At 42.6% G+C, this 15,745-nt stretch overlaps 1 protein-coding gene and 1 long non-coding RNA gene across 2 annotated transcripts in view; one reads left to right on the top strand and one right to left on the bottom strand.

Moving 5' to 3' along the window:
- Positions 1-347: 347 nt before the first annotated feature.
- On the bottom strand, positions 348-6,109 carry LOC309363664. Its single transcript, XR_014165525.1, has 2 exons — positions 4,333-6,109; positions 348-2,957 (listed from the first exon to the last, which is right to left on the bottom strand). It is a non-coding gene; the product is annotated as an uncharacterized lncRNA (long non-coding RNA).
- A 1,077-nt stretch (positions 6,110-7,186) lies between these two features.
- Positions 7,187-15,745, top strand: part of DRC11 (dynein regulatory complex subunit 11) — an 87,121-nt gene continuing 78,562 nt past the window's right edge. The window contains exons 1-4 of the mRNA XM_081916736.1: positions 7,187-7,286; positions 8,122-8,449; positions 9,866-9,985; positions 14,997-15,188. Coding sequence (XP_081772862.1) covers positions 7,276-7,286; positions 8,122-8,449; positions 9,866-9,985; positions 14,997-15,188 — 651 coding nt within the window. The 5' untranslated portion in view covers positions 7,187-7,275. The remainder of the gene's footprint in view (positions 7,287-8,121; positions 8,450-9,865; positions 9,986-14,996; positions 15,189-15,745) is intronic.

Here is a 15,745-nt window from a genome sequence, read left to right as displayed (position 1 = left end):
TTCAAACACTCTGCTTGGATTTAACTTGCACAATTTCAACCGGTCTGCCTTCAATCATGTATGGTTGAAATTGCACAAATTAAATGTGTGCAAGATGAGATTGTACTGTATAACAGCAGAATGTGCATTATTGAATTGACAAATAGTGTGGGACAGGGATGACATGAGGATGACACGCACCCAGCACCCCCCAAAAGTGCCTGCATCCAGCACTGAATGCTCATTATTGTGCAGTATGTACGCACCTCATGAGAGCTATAAATCATGCTGGCCTCAATGCAGTTCAGCACGAGGTCCTTAAGGAGCAGTCTCAATCACTGCCCTTTCCTGCGGTATAAGAACTAAACTTTTTATACTAAACTTTATTTCAAAAATTACATTTTTCATAAATGCATACACTTGAATTAGTTCTTTTGTCTTATTATTTCCACACGCAACCTTCAAAATGTCTGGCTTGTGGGTTTCCTTTTGGCTCCGCTGAAAGGCTTAGGAATGGCAGCACGTTAAGTGAAAACAGAATGTTTTTTTCATTAGTCTTATGGCTCAGGAGGCAGTAACACTTCAACACACAGCAGCAGTTTGAAAAGTATGGAGCCAACAATCACCACAGTGTATTTGCTAAACTGGGGCAGCCGCAGTTCGCAGGAAGTGCCAAGGTGGCTAAATGTGTGAACAAATTACGGATGTATACGTTCTCATAGAATCAAACTGCATATATTACAGGCCAGTCATTTTTCCTCTTGAAGGGAGGCTACAACAATCTTCCATTGTGAAAGCCAGACTTCCAAGGACTCCGTATAAGTGATTAATTTCTAAAATGTGGCACAAACCTATCTGGAAGGTACAGTATTCCTTTGGACTTTGAATCGCATGTCCCCAATTTGGCATTAGTGAGACAAATGAACTGTGCACATGTTCAAAATACCCTCTTGGTCATTTTTGCTTCACAGATTGTGAAGAAGAGCCCCAATAGATTCTGTTGTGAGCCCTGGTTCAAAGTACAGTGAGCTATGGATCCTTGTCATGTATGACACATACAAAATCCTGTTCATTCCAGTTGAGGAAGTCTGTGATGAGCCTATTGGCAGCAGGGGAAGCAGAGGGAAAGAAAGAAAGAATGAGATGGGAAGAGCCTTCTGTGATCCCAAATCCTTATATGCACAGTAATAGATTAGATAGAATTCACATGCTTCTTTAATTGAAGTTATCTGAAGTGTTGCTGAACACACAATTTGTTTTCAACTTCCCTTTTCAGGAGTCTACAAGTCACACAATACATACCCTCCAACATTTTCCCAATCAAAGTAGGGAGAAATAATATTCCTTAGTAATAATATTACTATTTATACCCCATCCATCTGACTGGGTTGTCCCAGCCACCCTGGGCGGCTTCCAACATACTGTACGTCTTTAACAACATAACAAAACATTAAACTTTCAAAAACTTCCCATTACAAGGCTGCCTTCACATGTCTTCTAACGGATGTAGAGTTACATATCTCTTTGGCTCATGGGTCATTGTCAGTTTGCATTTCTTAGTGCAGAAAGTATTGATCTGATGTGTAGAGATCTTTCCTATTCTACTTAATTCAAGAGGGTTCTGGAAGTTTCTGTGTGTGAAAGAACTGAGAATGCTACCTTCTGAGTTAAAGCACTATTAATATACTGTTACATGGTTATAAACATCTTGTTAGCGATTTGCAATGCAATTCTAGTCATCTCAAACGCAAATATTACAATACTAGAAATTTACAGTGCTATGCAAATTACAGCTTCGACTTTCATTTATAAATGCAGCCGATTTTTTTTAACATGCTGTTAGGATTTTTCTCACACTGACACCTTGGATATTGAAACCATTGTTCTGTATAATTATTATGATGGAGGAAATCTCTTTCCTCTCCCAATAAAATATAATGAAAACTGGGCAGGTGCTAGTTTCTCAATGGTTTTACCAAATTATCCACAAGGTTTGGCCTGCAAAGTATATTTCTTAGCCTGTGTTTTCTCAACAACTTATGGAAATAGTGTCCATTTTAAAGGACAGCAGGTGTTAGAACAATGAGTAGCCGCCTCCTTCACATCTGTGCTACAAAAGCTGCATCAGTGTTTACAAGAAACAGGATCATAAAAAACATCCTGCCACTAGAACACACACAGTCACACAGAGAGCTGCTATTCTTCCCCCCTTTTTTCTCACACACTGGAAGGTTTATTTATAGCCTGTCAATAAAAGCCTACCTGCTTGGAAAGAGGGGGAAACGATCCTCACTTCCATGGGGAAGTGATGCAGAAGCAAATGAAGGGAAGCCCTTCTCTTGACCAGTCTGTTTTCCATTCTCTTGTCAGCTCAAACCAGATTGTTAACCCTTTGGAGATGCTTTGGGATATTTGGGGAAACAATCCAGTGCAAAGTAGGCACACTTGTGAAATATGAAGCATGCACTTCACTGTCTCCCTTTGAAACCAAAGGAACTTTCAAACTTAATTTTGGCTGACTTACGTTTTACCATATTTGCCAACTTAGCATGTAACAGCCAAAAACAAAAAACCACAGCTAGATTTACAAACTAAAGAGAAGAACGTCCCTTTTCAGCAGAGGGGAAATACAACTGTATTATTTTGTGAACACCAAAGACCAAATTTAGCACACACCATCTTGGTCACCTGCAGGATGACTTCTGTTGAGACAAAAGAGACAGGAGGAGTACAGCTCTTTAATTCTTGTGGACCTCTCAGTGACGTTTGAGACCATTGACACTGGTATCCTCCTAGACAGGCTGTCTGAGTCGGGTGTCAGAGGCACAGCTTTCGAATGGTCCTGCTCCTACTTGGCTGACCAATTCCAGAAGGTGGTGCTGAGGGACGTCTGCTCAATCCTCTGGCAATTGTGCTTTGGCGTCCTGCAAGGTTCTCTCTTATCCCCCATACTGTTAAACTTCTATGTGAAGAAACTCCTGGGTGAGGTAATATGGATAAAGGAAGAGAAGTGTCAAGAGGTAAAGGACAACAAGTTCTATCTTCATCTTTCATCAAAACCAGAAGAGGCAGTGGGCATTTTGAATCAGTGCCCAGGTGCAGTAATGGATGAAAACCAATAAACTGACACTGTCTAGGTCTAGGTGTGGAAGAACACTGAAGGGGATGTTTACGCCTATTCCCTCCAGCCATTTTCTATTCAAAACCATGCCTCCAGCTGTTTTTCCACTCATCGGAAGCAGCTATGTAAGTATGTTGAGCTGGAAAATGGTAGACAGTTAAGATTCCATCTTATACTCATTTTGTTACGCGCACGTATAAGATCACTGGGAAAGATATAAACTAAGATGCCACTGTTATGGTATTACAGTTCAGACAAATATAATCTATCATGTGGTTGGGGAGTGCAGGGACCCATTAAATATGCAGTTTCAAGAGGATCAGTTTCACTGGGGTTCAGGGCATGCATTTCACATGCCCTTCTCTCTGATGCTCTGTTCTCCCTCTCCTGATTCATGCAGCACCCCACTTTCTGCTTTCTGGTCAGCCCATTTTTCTTCCCCCTGCCCAGTATCCCAGTTCACTTCCTCTCTTCTCCTCTTTCCTTCCTACTTTCTGCTTAGCTGCCACACTTGAAAAGTACTTCGAGCTGAAAGAGGAAATGAGTAAGAGGACAGCTCTTCCAAGTTCCTCTCAGCTTTATGTGGGGCTGCCCTTGAGACTGACCCAAAAACTCCAGCGGGTGCAGAATGCCGCAGCGAGACTCCTTATGGGGTCTTCGCTGCGAGATCACATTCATCCGGTGCTATACCAGCTGCACTGGCTCCCGGTGGAGTACAGGATCAGGCTTAAGGTGCTGGTTTTAACCTTCAAAGCCCTATACGGCCTAGGACCCTCGTACCTACGGGACCGCCTCTCCTGGTATGCCCCACAGAGGAACCTACGGTCTTCAAACAAAAACACCTTGAAGGTCCCAGGCCACAGAGAGGTTAGGCTGGCCTCAACTAGAGCCAGGGCCTTTTCGGCTGCGGCTCCAACCTGGTGGAATGCTCTGTCACAAGAGACAAGGGCCCTGCAGGACTTGACATCTTTCCGCAGGGCCTGCAAGACAGAGCTGTTCCACCAGGCCTTTGGTTGGGGCGCAGCCTGACTCCCTCCTTTGGCAACCTTTACAAAACTTTATGGCTGCCATTAATCTTGATTTTAATTAATTTTTATAATGTTTTTATAATGTCGCACTATTTTGGTGTTGTTAGCCGCCCTGAGCCCGGCTTCGGCTGGGGAGGGCGGGATATAAATAAAATTTATTATTATTATGTACTTCTCAAGGAGAAGGGAGCTATGTACCCTCACCTGATAACGGAAAGGGGGTTCAGAGGCTTCATGGGCACCCTGGAGGGCCCTAACATCAATTTTGGTTTCATCATATTTCCATGTATAGTTTTAAAGCAGCAGATATATGTAGAAAGGGTCCTTAACCAGCTGTATTCAGCAAGAAAATGTAGTGGGATAATATCCTTCAGCCATGTTTTAACCTGCATATGGTACAGAGGCAGTTCTATTTCCATTCATATTAAAAACATTAAAACTTGACAGATTGCAGGTTGCAGAAAATATTAAACATTGCACATGTTCTGGCCATCACTGCTTAGTTTCTAATTTCCTGATATTTACTTTTTACTATACTACAAAAATGACCTCTAACCTCCTAACTGGTTAAACTTTGACACTGTTCTGGTGTTGATGTATTGTGAATATATACACTGACCCTTGCAAAATGTTAAGCCAAATACTTTTCTAAACTATCTGCTAATAAATTACTTGGCTAATAGCCAGAGGTTTAGTATTCCTTTCTTGCCCAAACATCTGGTATATGTTAAGTGCAATTTGTATTGTGTGTAAGATTTGCAACATTATCTGTTTTAGAGTGGCATCCTACATGAACATAGTGGTGAAAAAAAGAAAAGAAAACCCCACCCTGTTTTCCCATGAAAATATTTCATAATAAAGTGTATAATGCCAAGCATAGTTTGACCTAGATTTGTTTATTATTATTTTTAAATCTACCTTAATTTGCACCAAAAACCATGATTTAGGTTTTTTACTCTGCAGTAAAACTTGTGGCATATGGCATAATATTTAATATCTGGCCAACTCTATTTTTATTATTCATGACATTTTATATTTGTCACCGTGGAGTCACTTTCCCTGTAAGTATGGAGTGGGATTCCTCCAATTAAATTTGAACTTTATGTCTTTCAACTTTCCTCCAAAACCTTTAGGTCCATGCACTATGTGCAGCCCTGAGGAACATGCTGCTACTGGATCAAAGTCAAACAAAACACACTACAGTACTGTACTGACCATCTTGCCTTGAATTGAGCATCACTGCAGCAGTAGGTCCTTGTAGCCGGCAGCTGTTCCCCACACCCTCAATGTTGCCCATGGACAGCATTAGCTCACAGACTTCATTACAAGACAAAATGAAGTAGCCAGGAAAGCTTATTAGGGAAGGTTATATGGCCTGAGGACAGTTAGGAACCTGAAATTAAAACTACCGCTCATGCTGAAAAACAGACCTAAGTGCCAATCCTATCATTCCAAAAGTATAACTGCACTTGTCATTTGCAGTGCAAGATAAAAGGGATTGTATTCAGAGAGTGGAAATTATTATTTTGTTCTCTTGTGAGTTCAACAAAGGGTGTTCAGGGTGATGGTCAATAAAGTAGTATTAAATGAGTTTAAGGATACATCCTGGAAGTGGATGCAGGTGGGGAAGTGGACTGATGTGGACTGAAGAGGGAGAAGTGAAGAGAAGTGAGAAGGTAGTAAATCACATCTATGGGTAGCTGGAAAGTAAATGTCAAGGGAATTATCTCTCTCCCCCCCCCCCCAAGTCTAACCACATCTACTCAGAAGTAAATCCTATTGAATTCAGCAGGCTTACTTCTGGCTATGGGTTAGGACTGTATGGGGACCTCTCTCTGTGCTGCAAAGTGTTTGGGGACAGGATGGTGGTGGCACCAAAAGAAGTTTTTTGGGGGGTGTCACAGAAAGAGCAACATATATTTCTAGCTGGCATAGTTGTGCCCTACATCATCTCTGAAAGAAAATAACAGGAGTGCAGCAATTAGGGGGTGTTGGAGGGCAAGCTCCCTGTTTGGGGGACACATGCTGCCCCCCCCCATCCAGCACCACCCTGTCTTTTATTAACGTCCTCTTATACCCTTTTAAGGGACGTGGGTGGTGCTGTGGGTTAAACCACTGAGCCTCTTGGGCTTGCCGATCAGAAAGTCGGCGGTTCAAATCCCTGTGACGGGGTGAGCTCCTGTTGCTTGGTCCCTGCTCCTGCCAACCTAGCAGTGCAAAAGCACAGTGCAAGTAGATAAATAGGTACCGCTCCGGCAGGAAGGTAAATGGCATTTCTGTGTGCTGCTCTGGTTCACCAGAAGCGGCTTAGTCATGCTAGCCACATGACCCGGAAGCTGTACGCCTGCTCCCTCGGCCAATAAAGCGAGATGAGTGCCACAACCCCAGAGTCGTCCGCGACTGGACCTAATGGTCAGGGGTCCCTTTACCTTTATACCCTTTTAAATGTGGTTGTGGGAGTGGGTGGGGGGAGAGTGGTTTTGTGGTTAGTGGTTTTTTGTTCTTGTTTTTATTACGTACTTTGGTGTTTTTATCTTGTATTTTCATGCTGCGAAATCTACAGATGTATACCCCTCGGCGGTATACAAATTTAATTCATCATAATCATAAAGATTGTTTAGTTGTGACATATGTACACATCGCCCTTAGGGCGGTGCACAGCATAGAAGCACAAAATAAAAACACAAAATGCTTAATAAAGGCGAGGAGGCAGCATGGCCAACCCATCACCTCCTTGCTCTTCTGCCTTAGTGTTTTTTTGGGGGGGGGGGGGCGCGTAGCAGCAGCAGCAGCAGCAGGGCAGGTAGGCAGCCCGGCGGGGGGGGCGGAGACAGCCTCCCTCCCCCCCAGGCACCACGTGGCCCTGCGCTGCTGCCCCACGGGCCGCCCTGGCCCCCCCCGCCTCCGGGTGTTCCCATAGCAACCTCCCGGGGCGCCTCCGCCGCGGGCCTGGCTGGGCCTGGCGCCCCGTTGCTAAGCAGCGCCTGGAGCAGGAGGAGAAGGCTGCGGGTGTCGCCGTGCAAAACCGGGCGGCGGGGACGGCTTGGCTTCGGGCTGAAAGAGCCCCCCCCCCCCTAGGAACAGGGTCCGCGGCGCCCCTCTCCGTCCAGCCCGCCAGGAACGGAAGTCCGGGGCGCCGCCGCCGCCATGTCCCACAAGTAAGTGCGCCTCGCTCTCGGGGAGAAGGAGGCTGGCTCGCTCCTCGGGGCCCCGAAGCCTCTTTCCTAGCCGAGGCGCCTCCAAGGAAGGGACCCGTCCAGGCAGAACTCTCCCCTAGGTGCATATATGTGAGAGACACATATTACAATACGGCCCAGGAGCTCAAGTGTTCCTGGAAGATGGTCCGAATAGCTGGGTCGCTTTGTACGGAAAAAGGCAATCCTAAATTGGCCTTTAAACGTCGTCATCACAAATGCTCTGAATTCTGCCCAGAACCAACTTTGAAGCCAGTGCAGCTGTTCCAATAGGCGAGCCAGGCTCTGAAAAGTTTCCCCTGTTAACACTCTGGATCAAGGAGTTGCCCACTTTCAAATGCAATGCAATAATCAAGATGTGCTTCTTCCAGAAACGGGTGTCATTGGCACACCCATTTCAGCTGGGCCAAGGCACTCTGGCTGTAGCTGACTCTTGGGCATCCAGGGTCAAAGCCAGGTCCAAAAAAAACACTAAACCACAGACCCTGCATTTTCGGGGGGGGGGGCAGTAATCCCATTCAACATTGGTTAAATGTAAGTACCTGTGGATCCCATTGGACTTGGTTAAGGTTACCAGACGTCCCTGTTTCCCTGTCCCCAGATTTACAAGTCAATCCTCATACAAAATCCATTGAAGCTGAAAAGTGTTCCCGGATTCATTGGAAAAAAATATGGTAACCTTCTAAGTATGGTACTTCTAAGTAGACATGAATAGGGTTGCACTATTTGCTATATTTTACTTCGTTCTCTTTGTATGTACTAAAGTGTTCTCTTCCCCAACCCCACCCCACTTTATTAGCACTTACAATAAAATGTGGGCGGAAGCCCAGGAGTCCCTCAACTGCCTGTTGCAGAAGGAGATAGAAGAGAAATCCCACAAACCAATGAAAGATCGGCCAGTAGTGTTTCAAATGCTAGGCACTTTCTACATCAAGTATGTGCAGATATTTCGCAATTTGGAAGCTGCTTACGACCAGATTGTTCACCCACAAAAGCGTTTAATTATTCGGCAAATGCTTGATGGAGTAATGGGTCGTATTTTGGAGTTAAAGAATGAAATGGTGGAGCTGGAGTTGTCAGAATATCATTACTTTGATGACATTTTACAAGATCTTAAGCTGGCTCCTGTAAGTATAGTCCCTTCATGTTGTTTTTCATATTGTAGAATAAAATCCTTAATAACTGTTTGTTTTCTTTAAATAACTGACTTCTCTGCATCTTAATATAGTTGTCCAATTGTTCTCACTTGTAAAAAACACATGAAAAAAGTTCGAAGAGCCCCACTCCATTGAATACTTGCTGGCACTTGGGTCTTGAACTGTTATTCCATTTCCATTTTTCAACTATAGTATGTGAGGTTTTTTCAGTTTCACCATAGAAATGCAAAAAATTGCTCCAACCCACAACAGATTAAATCTAAGCCCTGGATACCAAGTGCAAAGAAGATAGTAAGGATGGACCTAAGCGGAGACATGCCACCTTCACCTGTAATCAAGGAACACATACAAAAACTGGGCTTCAGTGAGTTGGGGTGGGGGGAGCTGATACTACCCCAGCAAGCCTCATTGAGAATCACGGATTTAATTTATTTCTCTCATACAGCTCCACCTGTTGCCCACATAATGAACTGCATCAAACTTTCATTTTAAAAAAAGATGTTAAACTGTAAATTCAGCACATAAGCTATGTTTACATTCTTCACACAAAGCTACCTTTACAAAAGATGGCTACTGAGAACCTTCAAATTGCTCCTCGAGAACCCCTAAGCAGCAGTTTTCAAAAGACTCCTTCATCAGGGTAGTTTGAGGGAAAATAGCCTGTCAGTGGTTCATCTCCTGGTCTAATGGTTAGCAAGCCATAAATGTCTCATTCTTCTCCCACATGCAGAAATACCCACATCTGTGTCTTTGGCTAGCCCTGATCCGTGTAAGCACTTTATCCAAGCAAGAAATACAACACATTAAAGAAATTGTTTAGCTAATTTCTAGACAACATATTGAAGTTACAGCATTTTCTTATTTTACCTGTAAAGGCAGATTACCAAGATAGTATTTGTGAGTGACGTTCAAATATAAATAATACAACTTTGGCATTCTACAGCCTATTATGTTAGTATAAGTTGCTCTTTCCAACAGTGGGTTGCACTTAAGGATTTCTTATGCAATAATTAGTAATGAATAAGTACACTCAACAGCTATCTTCTGTACTGCAGCCTGATGCAGTACCTTTTGTGTTTTTATTAGCATCTTCAAGTGTTCATATATCACATTATCTTGTTGATTTATAACCCATTTCATAGCCGAGCTCTCAGTATAAGACAACTGAAAGGCAACATAACCAGATTCAGGAATCCCTTCATTGGGATTATATATTGCTGAAATAAGTTAAGACAATTGCAGAATAATAGCAACTTTTATGCTCATCCATAATTCAGCATTCCCAGAAATGTATGTTTACTTGGGCACTTTTGACTGTTTTGTAGAGAAATTGTATCCATTGAATGACCAGCATGATTTACAAAATTAACTTTTCCTCTCCAATAGGAAAACATTGAAATTCCAATCCCAAGGTATTTTATTAAGGAGAAAATAAAGGTGTTGAAAGAGAGGGAGAAAATCCTTGCTCAGATAATGCTTGATGCTGGGATGTATGATGGCGAACCTGTGAGTATATCTGTGAAATCACTTCAGTCAGGGCTGCTGAAAGAGATGCTTCTACCTCCTGCTGTCCTCTTCTTCCTCCGCTGCCATTGCTGACCCATTCCTATTCCTGTTCCTCTTCTCCACTCTTGTTTATTTGATGCCTTAGTGGTGATAGCAGAGGCAGTTTCTCTTCTAGTCCCTGCTCTTCACTTACTCACTCTTGGAAGGGCCAAGAGCATCCTTCCTCGCAGCCAGGCCTTCTGGGAGAGGTGCTGGGAGAGTGCCTACACTGCCATCAGTGCAGTGTCTAGAATTCATGCTTAAACCTAGTAAAAAAAGATGTCGAACTTAATTTAATTTTTTATAACATTTCCACAGTTTTAGTGACTGTGGCAAACCACAGTGATGTTTCATGCACTCTCTTGGCCACCTTGCCCAGAACATATTGCTTTGAGTAACAACTCCTAAGGCCTCCCAGGTTGGGTGACCAGGGATACCAGCCGTAGCAGGAGGACCAGCTGGTGAGAGAACCAGGCAGTAATAAGGCAGGCAAGGCGGTGGCCCAGGAATGCTCCAGTTTGCTCCTGAGAGGTGTATGGGGTGTTAGGGGAGGGGTAGTGCCTCTGTGGGGGGAACACCTTTGCTCACCTTTTACCCCCACCCTGCACTCAGCTCCCACCTGTGGCACCTGGAAGCTGTCAGCAGGTGACAGCAGCCACACCCCAGGAAATGCCTTTGACTGGCCGGCTAAACAGGTGAGGGTGGCTGATGCCTCTCAAACCCTCAGTGAGTTAAGGACTTCCGCTACATGCAAAGAGAGGCTCTGGCGCATTGAGCAGACGAGACCAACAGTGGACCCAGTGGTCAGGAAGGTGGTTTCTGCATGTGCTGTAGAGGGAAGTGAGGGGCAGATGTGGCTCATCAACCTGGGAAAGTAGCCCTCTAGGAGAAGGAAAGCTCTGATTTTAAATCTCTGCTGACTTGTGGGAGAAGAAAAGGCTAAGGAGCAAATCCGACACAAATCTGGAATGGAGTCCTTAAGACAGTTGGATGGCACCTAGTAGGCCAACTCCTGCAGCCATTCTGGTGCCAAATGTCTTACTCTGCTTTCTTTTGGACCCCATCAGAGAGGCTGAGAGGGGGTTTTGTCATCTGGGCAGCCCAGGACCTCCATACACGCTGCATCCTGGAGCAGTCACTTTGGTGCTGCTAATGCAGCGCTTTGACTTCACCCCTGGAGGTGCACTCCATTTTCTCTTGAGACAGATGGATGCCACCCAACACCACCTAAAATAGCTTTTTTATTCTGCCACATGATCAGACCAACCCTTAATACAGGGATAGTGGTAGATTCTGGAGCACCCAAGGAAGGCCCATGATCCATTCACCTCTTACTTCTGTCATCCTGTTTCTGACTCTGCACAGCATACCTTTCCCTACAGGAGTGCTAGACATTTGGACAGAAAGCAGATATTAGGATTTTTAGGTAACAAAGTTAGCTTGCTATTTTCTGAGTTGATGGAGACAAAGCAAAATTATGATGCAGGAATGGGGAGTGCTGTCAGTTGGTTGCATGATTACAGCGTCCTAGGCAGATATTCCTGTTAGTATTTCCCCCTCTGGTAAATTTAAATGGTGAGCCCCTTCATTCAGGAGTGTGTTGCTTTTATTGTCTCATATAATGCACCATGGAAATGGTCCAATACAAAAATAATATTAGAAAATAACCTGTTTAGATCAGGCTGTGAATTACCTTGGAATTCTTTTTTTAAAAATGCTTTATTGATTTTAAAAACAAAACAGTCAACAAAAACAATCCAAAATCGATACATATTACAAAAAAAATTTAGATTCATACATACGGTAACTAATTCCAACATGACTTTCATTGTGGTTCTTATATTACATTTTCGACTATACACTTTCCTTTCTCTCTCCTAAGTTATTTCAGTTGTATTGGTTTTGTAAAATTCTCTTACTTCATGCAGAAGTCAATCCAGGCCTGCCAAAGAATTTAGATTTTTACAATGCTCTTTTAGTTATACTCTGTAAATGTCCCACTCTCTATTAAATATTTGATCTGTATCATCTCGGAATCTTGCTGTCATTCTTGCTAGCTCTGCATATTCTAGCATTTTGGTCTGCCAATCCAATTTGGAAGGAATGGAGTCTCCTTTCCATCCTTTTGCCATTAGAATTCTTGCTGCTGCTATTGCATACATAAAAATTCTCCTTAAATTTTTTGGATTTTTTCATTACTCATTATACCCAGCAGAAAGGCTTCAGGCTTCTTAGGGAAGGAACGTTTAAACATCTTCTTAAGCTCATTATATATTGTATCCCAGAATTCCCCCTTTTTTTCTTTTTTTCTTTTTTGCAGTTCCACCACATGTGGATCATCGTGCCTTCCACCTCCCTGCATCTCCAACGAATGCTTTACCTGGTTTTATACATTTTGGCCAATTTTACAGTGTAGATACCATCAGTAAAGCATTTTCATGAAATTCTCCTTCAAATCATAGCATGCAGTGAATTTCAGGTCCTCCCTCCATAACCTTTCCCATGATTCCATTTGGATATTGTAACCAAAATCTCTGGCCCATTGGACCATAACTGATTTTACTTCTTCCTCCTTGACCTCCCTGTCAAGGAGAAGTCTGTACATTTTAAGAGAGCTGGGGTTTTTTGGGGGGTTTTTTGAATTAGATCTTTCTTGAGTCTTGAAAGTTCTGTGGAAAAGCCTTTCTGTTTGTCTTTTTGGAATGTCTTGTTCATTTGGAAATATTGCAACCAATCTGTTAAATGGGTTCGAATTTCTTCCAATTTCTTTAAATTTTAGCCTATTTTCCTTTTCTTCCTTCCAATAAATTTTGGTGAATTGCCCAATTACCTCTCAGGTGTTTTTTTCTTTACCGAGAATGCTTCTGTCGGGGATAGCCACCATGGTGGTTTTGGCTCTAGTAAGTCCTTCTCCTTAGCCCACACCATATATAACGATTTCCTAACCACGTGGTTCAAGAAGCCTGCAAATTCCAGATCCAGCAAATCAGTGTTTTGTAGCGTCAACCATTCCCAGATCTAGGAGAGACAAGCCGCGTCATGATACAGTTTCAGATCTGGCAGTGACACCCCACCCTTAACATCAGTTAATAGTTTGTGCTTAATCCCAGGGTTTTTACCCTGCCATATAAATCTTGAGCTGCCCCTCTGCTAATCTTTGAAACAGCTGGCACCCCCCGAACACTGGAATTGATTGGAACAGAAAGATGATTTTTGGGAGCACATTCATTTTTATTGTAGAAATTCTTCCCCTAAAGGAGATGTTTAACCTGCTCCAAATCTCCAAACACATTTTTATCTCCTTCCAGTTTCTAACGTTTCGTACTTTTCCATGTATTTTTTTACTAAAAAATAATGTTAAAAGGGGGGGTAGTCTTATACACAGGGGCATGTCATACACGGAAAAATACAGAAATTATCCTGAAATAGATTAATATTTTTTGTCATGAGCCATATACCCAGGTATTTTACTTTTTTGCTAATTTCCAAACCACAAATTTCTTGTAATTCACTTTTTTCCTGGATCCCCATATTTTTACCAGTAATTTCGGTTTTTTGCTATTGAGTTTAAAACCTGCCACCTGCCTGAATTCGTTTTTCAGTTCCAACAGTTTTGGTAAACTTTCTTTTGCATTTTCTGTGGTTATAATGAGGTCATCTGCAAATTTTAATTTGTAGGATTTCCCCCATACTACTATACCTCTTATCCTCTCGTCCTCTATTATTTTCCTATTCAGGGTTTCTAATACTAGAATAAATAGCAGTGGGGACAGTGGGCACCCTTGCCTTGTCCCCTTCATTATGTTGCAACTATCTGTGATATTGCTATTTATGATAAGTTTGACTCGCTGTTCCAAATATATTGCCTCTATTCCTCTGCAAAATGTTTCTCCAAGACCCATTAAATAATTTGTGTTTTCATAAAGCTCCAAGAGATGTTGTCAAATGCCTTTTCTGCGTCTCCTAGCATAAGTACTGCTGGTTTTTCGTTTCGAGCTTCTAGGTATTCTAGTATATTAATAAGGTTTCTTACATTGTCATTTATCTGTCGTCCGGGAAGGAAGCCTGCTTGGTCCTCATGGATTATTTCTCTCAGGGTCTTTTTTAGTCTTTCTGCTAAGATGGCTGCAAAGCGTTCGTAATCGTTATTAAGTAATGAAATTGGTCTGTAGTTTGAGATGAGTGTTAAGTCTGTCCCCTGTTTGGGGATTAGCGTTCTGTACTGGCTTCCTTCCAAGTCTCCGGTATTTTTCCTTTGGTTAGTATATCGTTCATGGCTTCTTTTAAAAGTTGAGATATAACTTCTTCCATTTTCTTGTAATAGCAAGCTGGCAGTCCATCCGGCCCTGGTGACTTTCCTGATTTCGCATTCCTGATTACCTTGGAATCCACATGCATTATTTTTCTTGTTAGTTATAAGTGTACTCATATATAGATTTTCTAACAGGGGTTTGGAAGAAGCAGGAAGTTTATGCATGTAAATTTTAATAAAACATGTATTAGAAGTTACTGACATTGCTGAAGTTTGTAATGTCTTCCTCCTTCTTCTGAACCTTAGGGGTTTTTTATTTGTAACATTTGCCTTTAATCTGAGGCAAACATTACAGCCTTGAGAGCCGTTCTGTGGTGCACATTGTCATCTGAGTCAAAAGGACACTTCTTCCCATGTCTCCCTCCTGCCTTCATAGGTTCTAGAGAACCCGGGAAATGTTTCCAGGGTGTCTGACATCCACTGAAAGGACTTTGGTGTGCTGAAAAGCTTCCCATGGCTTCTGATACCTAGAATGATGCCATAGCAGCAAAGAAAAAGTGGGAAGCATAAATGCAGGAGTATAAAATACATGCATTCTGATGCAATTTTGTGCACCTGACACATTTCTGCAAAGAAATAGGAAAGAGCAACGTTGTTTAATTGGAACAGGATAAAGACAATGTATTTATTTTTGTCCTATGCTTCCATTTTATGTTATAGAAAAAAGTTGTGAAGCTCATGCCCTTAGAAGAAGCTATTAGAACCATTCAAATAGCTGAGCGGGCTCGTCAGGGCCGACTCCGGGCTACATTCATGAAGCAAATCTATCTGGAAGAAAAGAGAGAGAGGCTAGCCAGGCTTACGGGTGAGAAAGCCCTAGATATAGATGGTGCTGTGTTATTCATTCAGAAGGTAAAATATCTTCTTTTTAATCAGAGATTTATTGCTATGAAAATGGAATGCATGTTTAGTTGCCTTTGGAAAAAAGAGAATAATCTATATTTAAACTAGTAATCCACAATCTCTTCTAATCCTGGCATGCTTTGTTAATTGACTTGGTTTTTCTGAGATGTTTTTAGAGGTCTCTTGGAGAAAGCTCAGGGTTTTTTATGAAAGTTCTGTAAGAAAAAGCTTGGAAAGCCTGGATCTGTGATAATCCCTTATTCTGCTGCCAATAGCCTCCTGCTGTCATTACTTCTTCCTGCTCCTCAAATGTGGTACCACCTCCCTTACCAGGGTTGTGTGGCTGTGGAGGCAGCAGCTTCTGGTGAGGTCTTGTGGAACTCCTGCAAGATCTTTCTGGAAGCTGCCACCGCACAACTGTGGTGCTGGAGGGTGACCATAGAATCATAGGACTTTGCTAGATTGGTAAAGAAAAAGTGTTTTATATGTGTTGTTTATGCATTATAACACTGTGACACCAGATGGCGCTGTGGAGTTCCATTTTTCCCAACACAATTTCTCATACA

This window comes from Podarcis melisellensis (genome assembly GCF_964234715.1).
Source record: "Podarcis melisellensis genome assembly, chromosome: 1".
NCBI classification, from domain to species: Eukaryota; Metazoa; Chordata; class Lepidosauria; order Squamata; family Lacertidae; genus Podarcis; species Podarcis melisellensis.
Note: the sequence above shows the minus strand (reverse complement) of the source record. Positions and strands in the feature narration are given on the sequence as shown.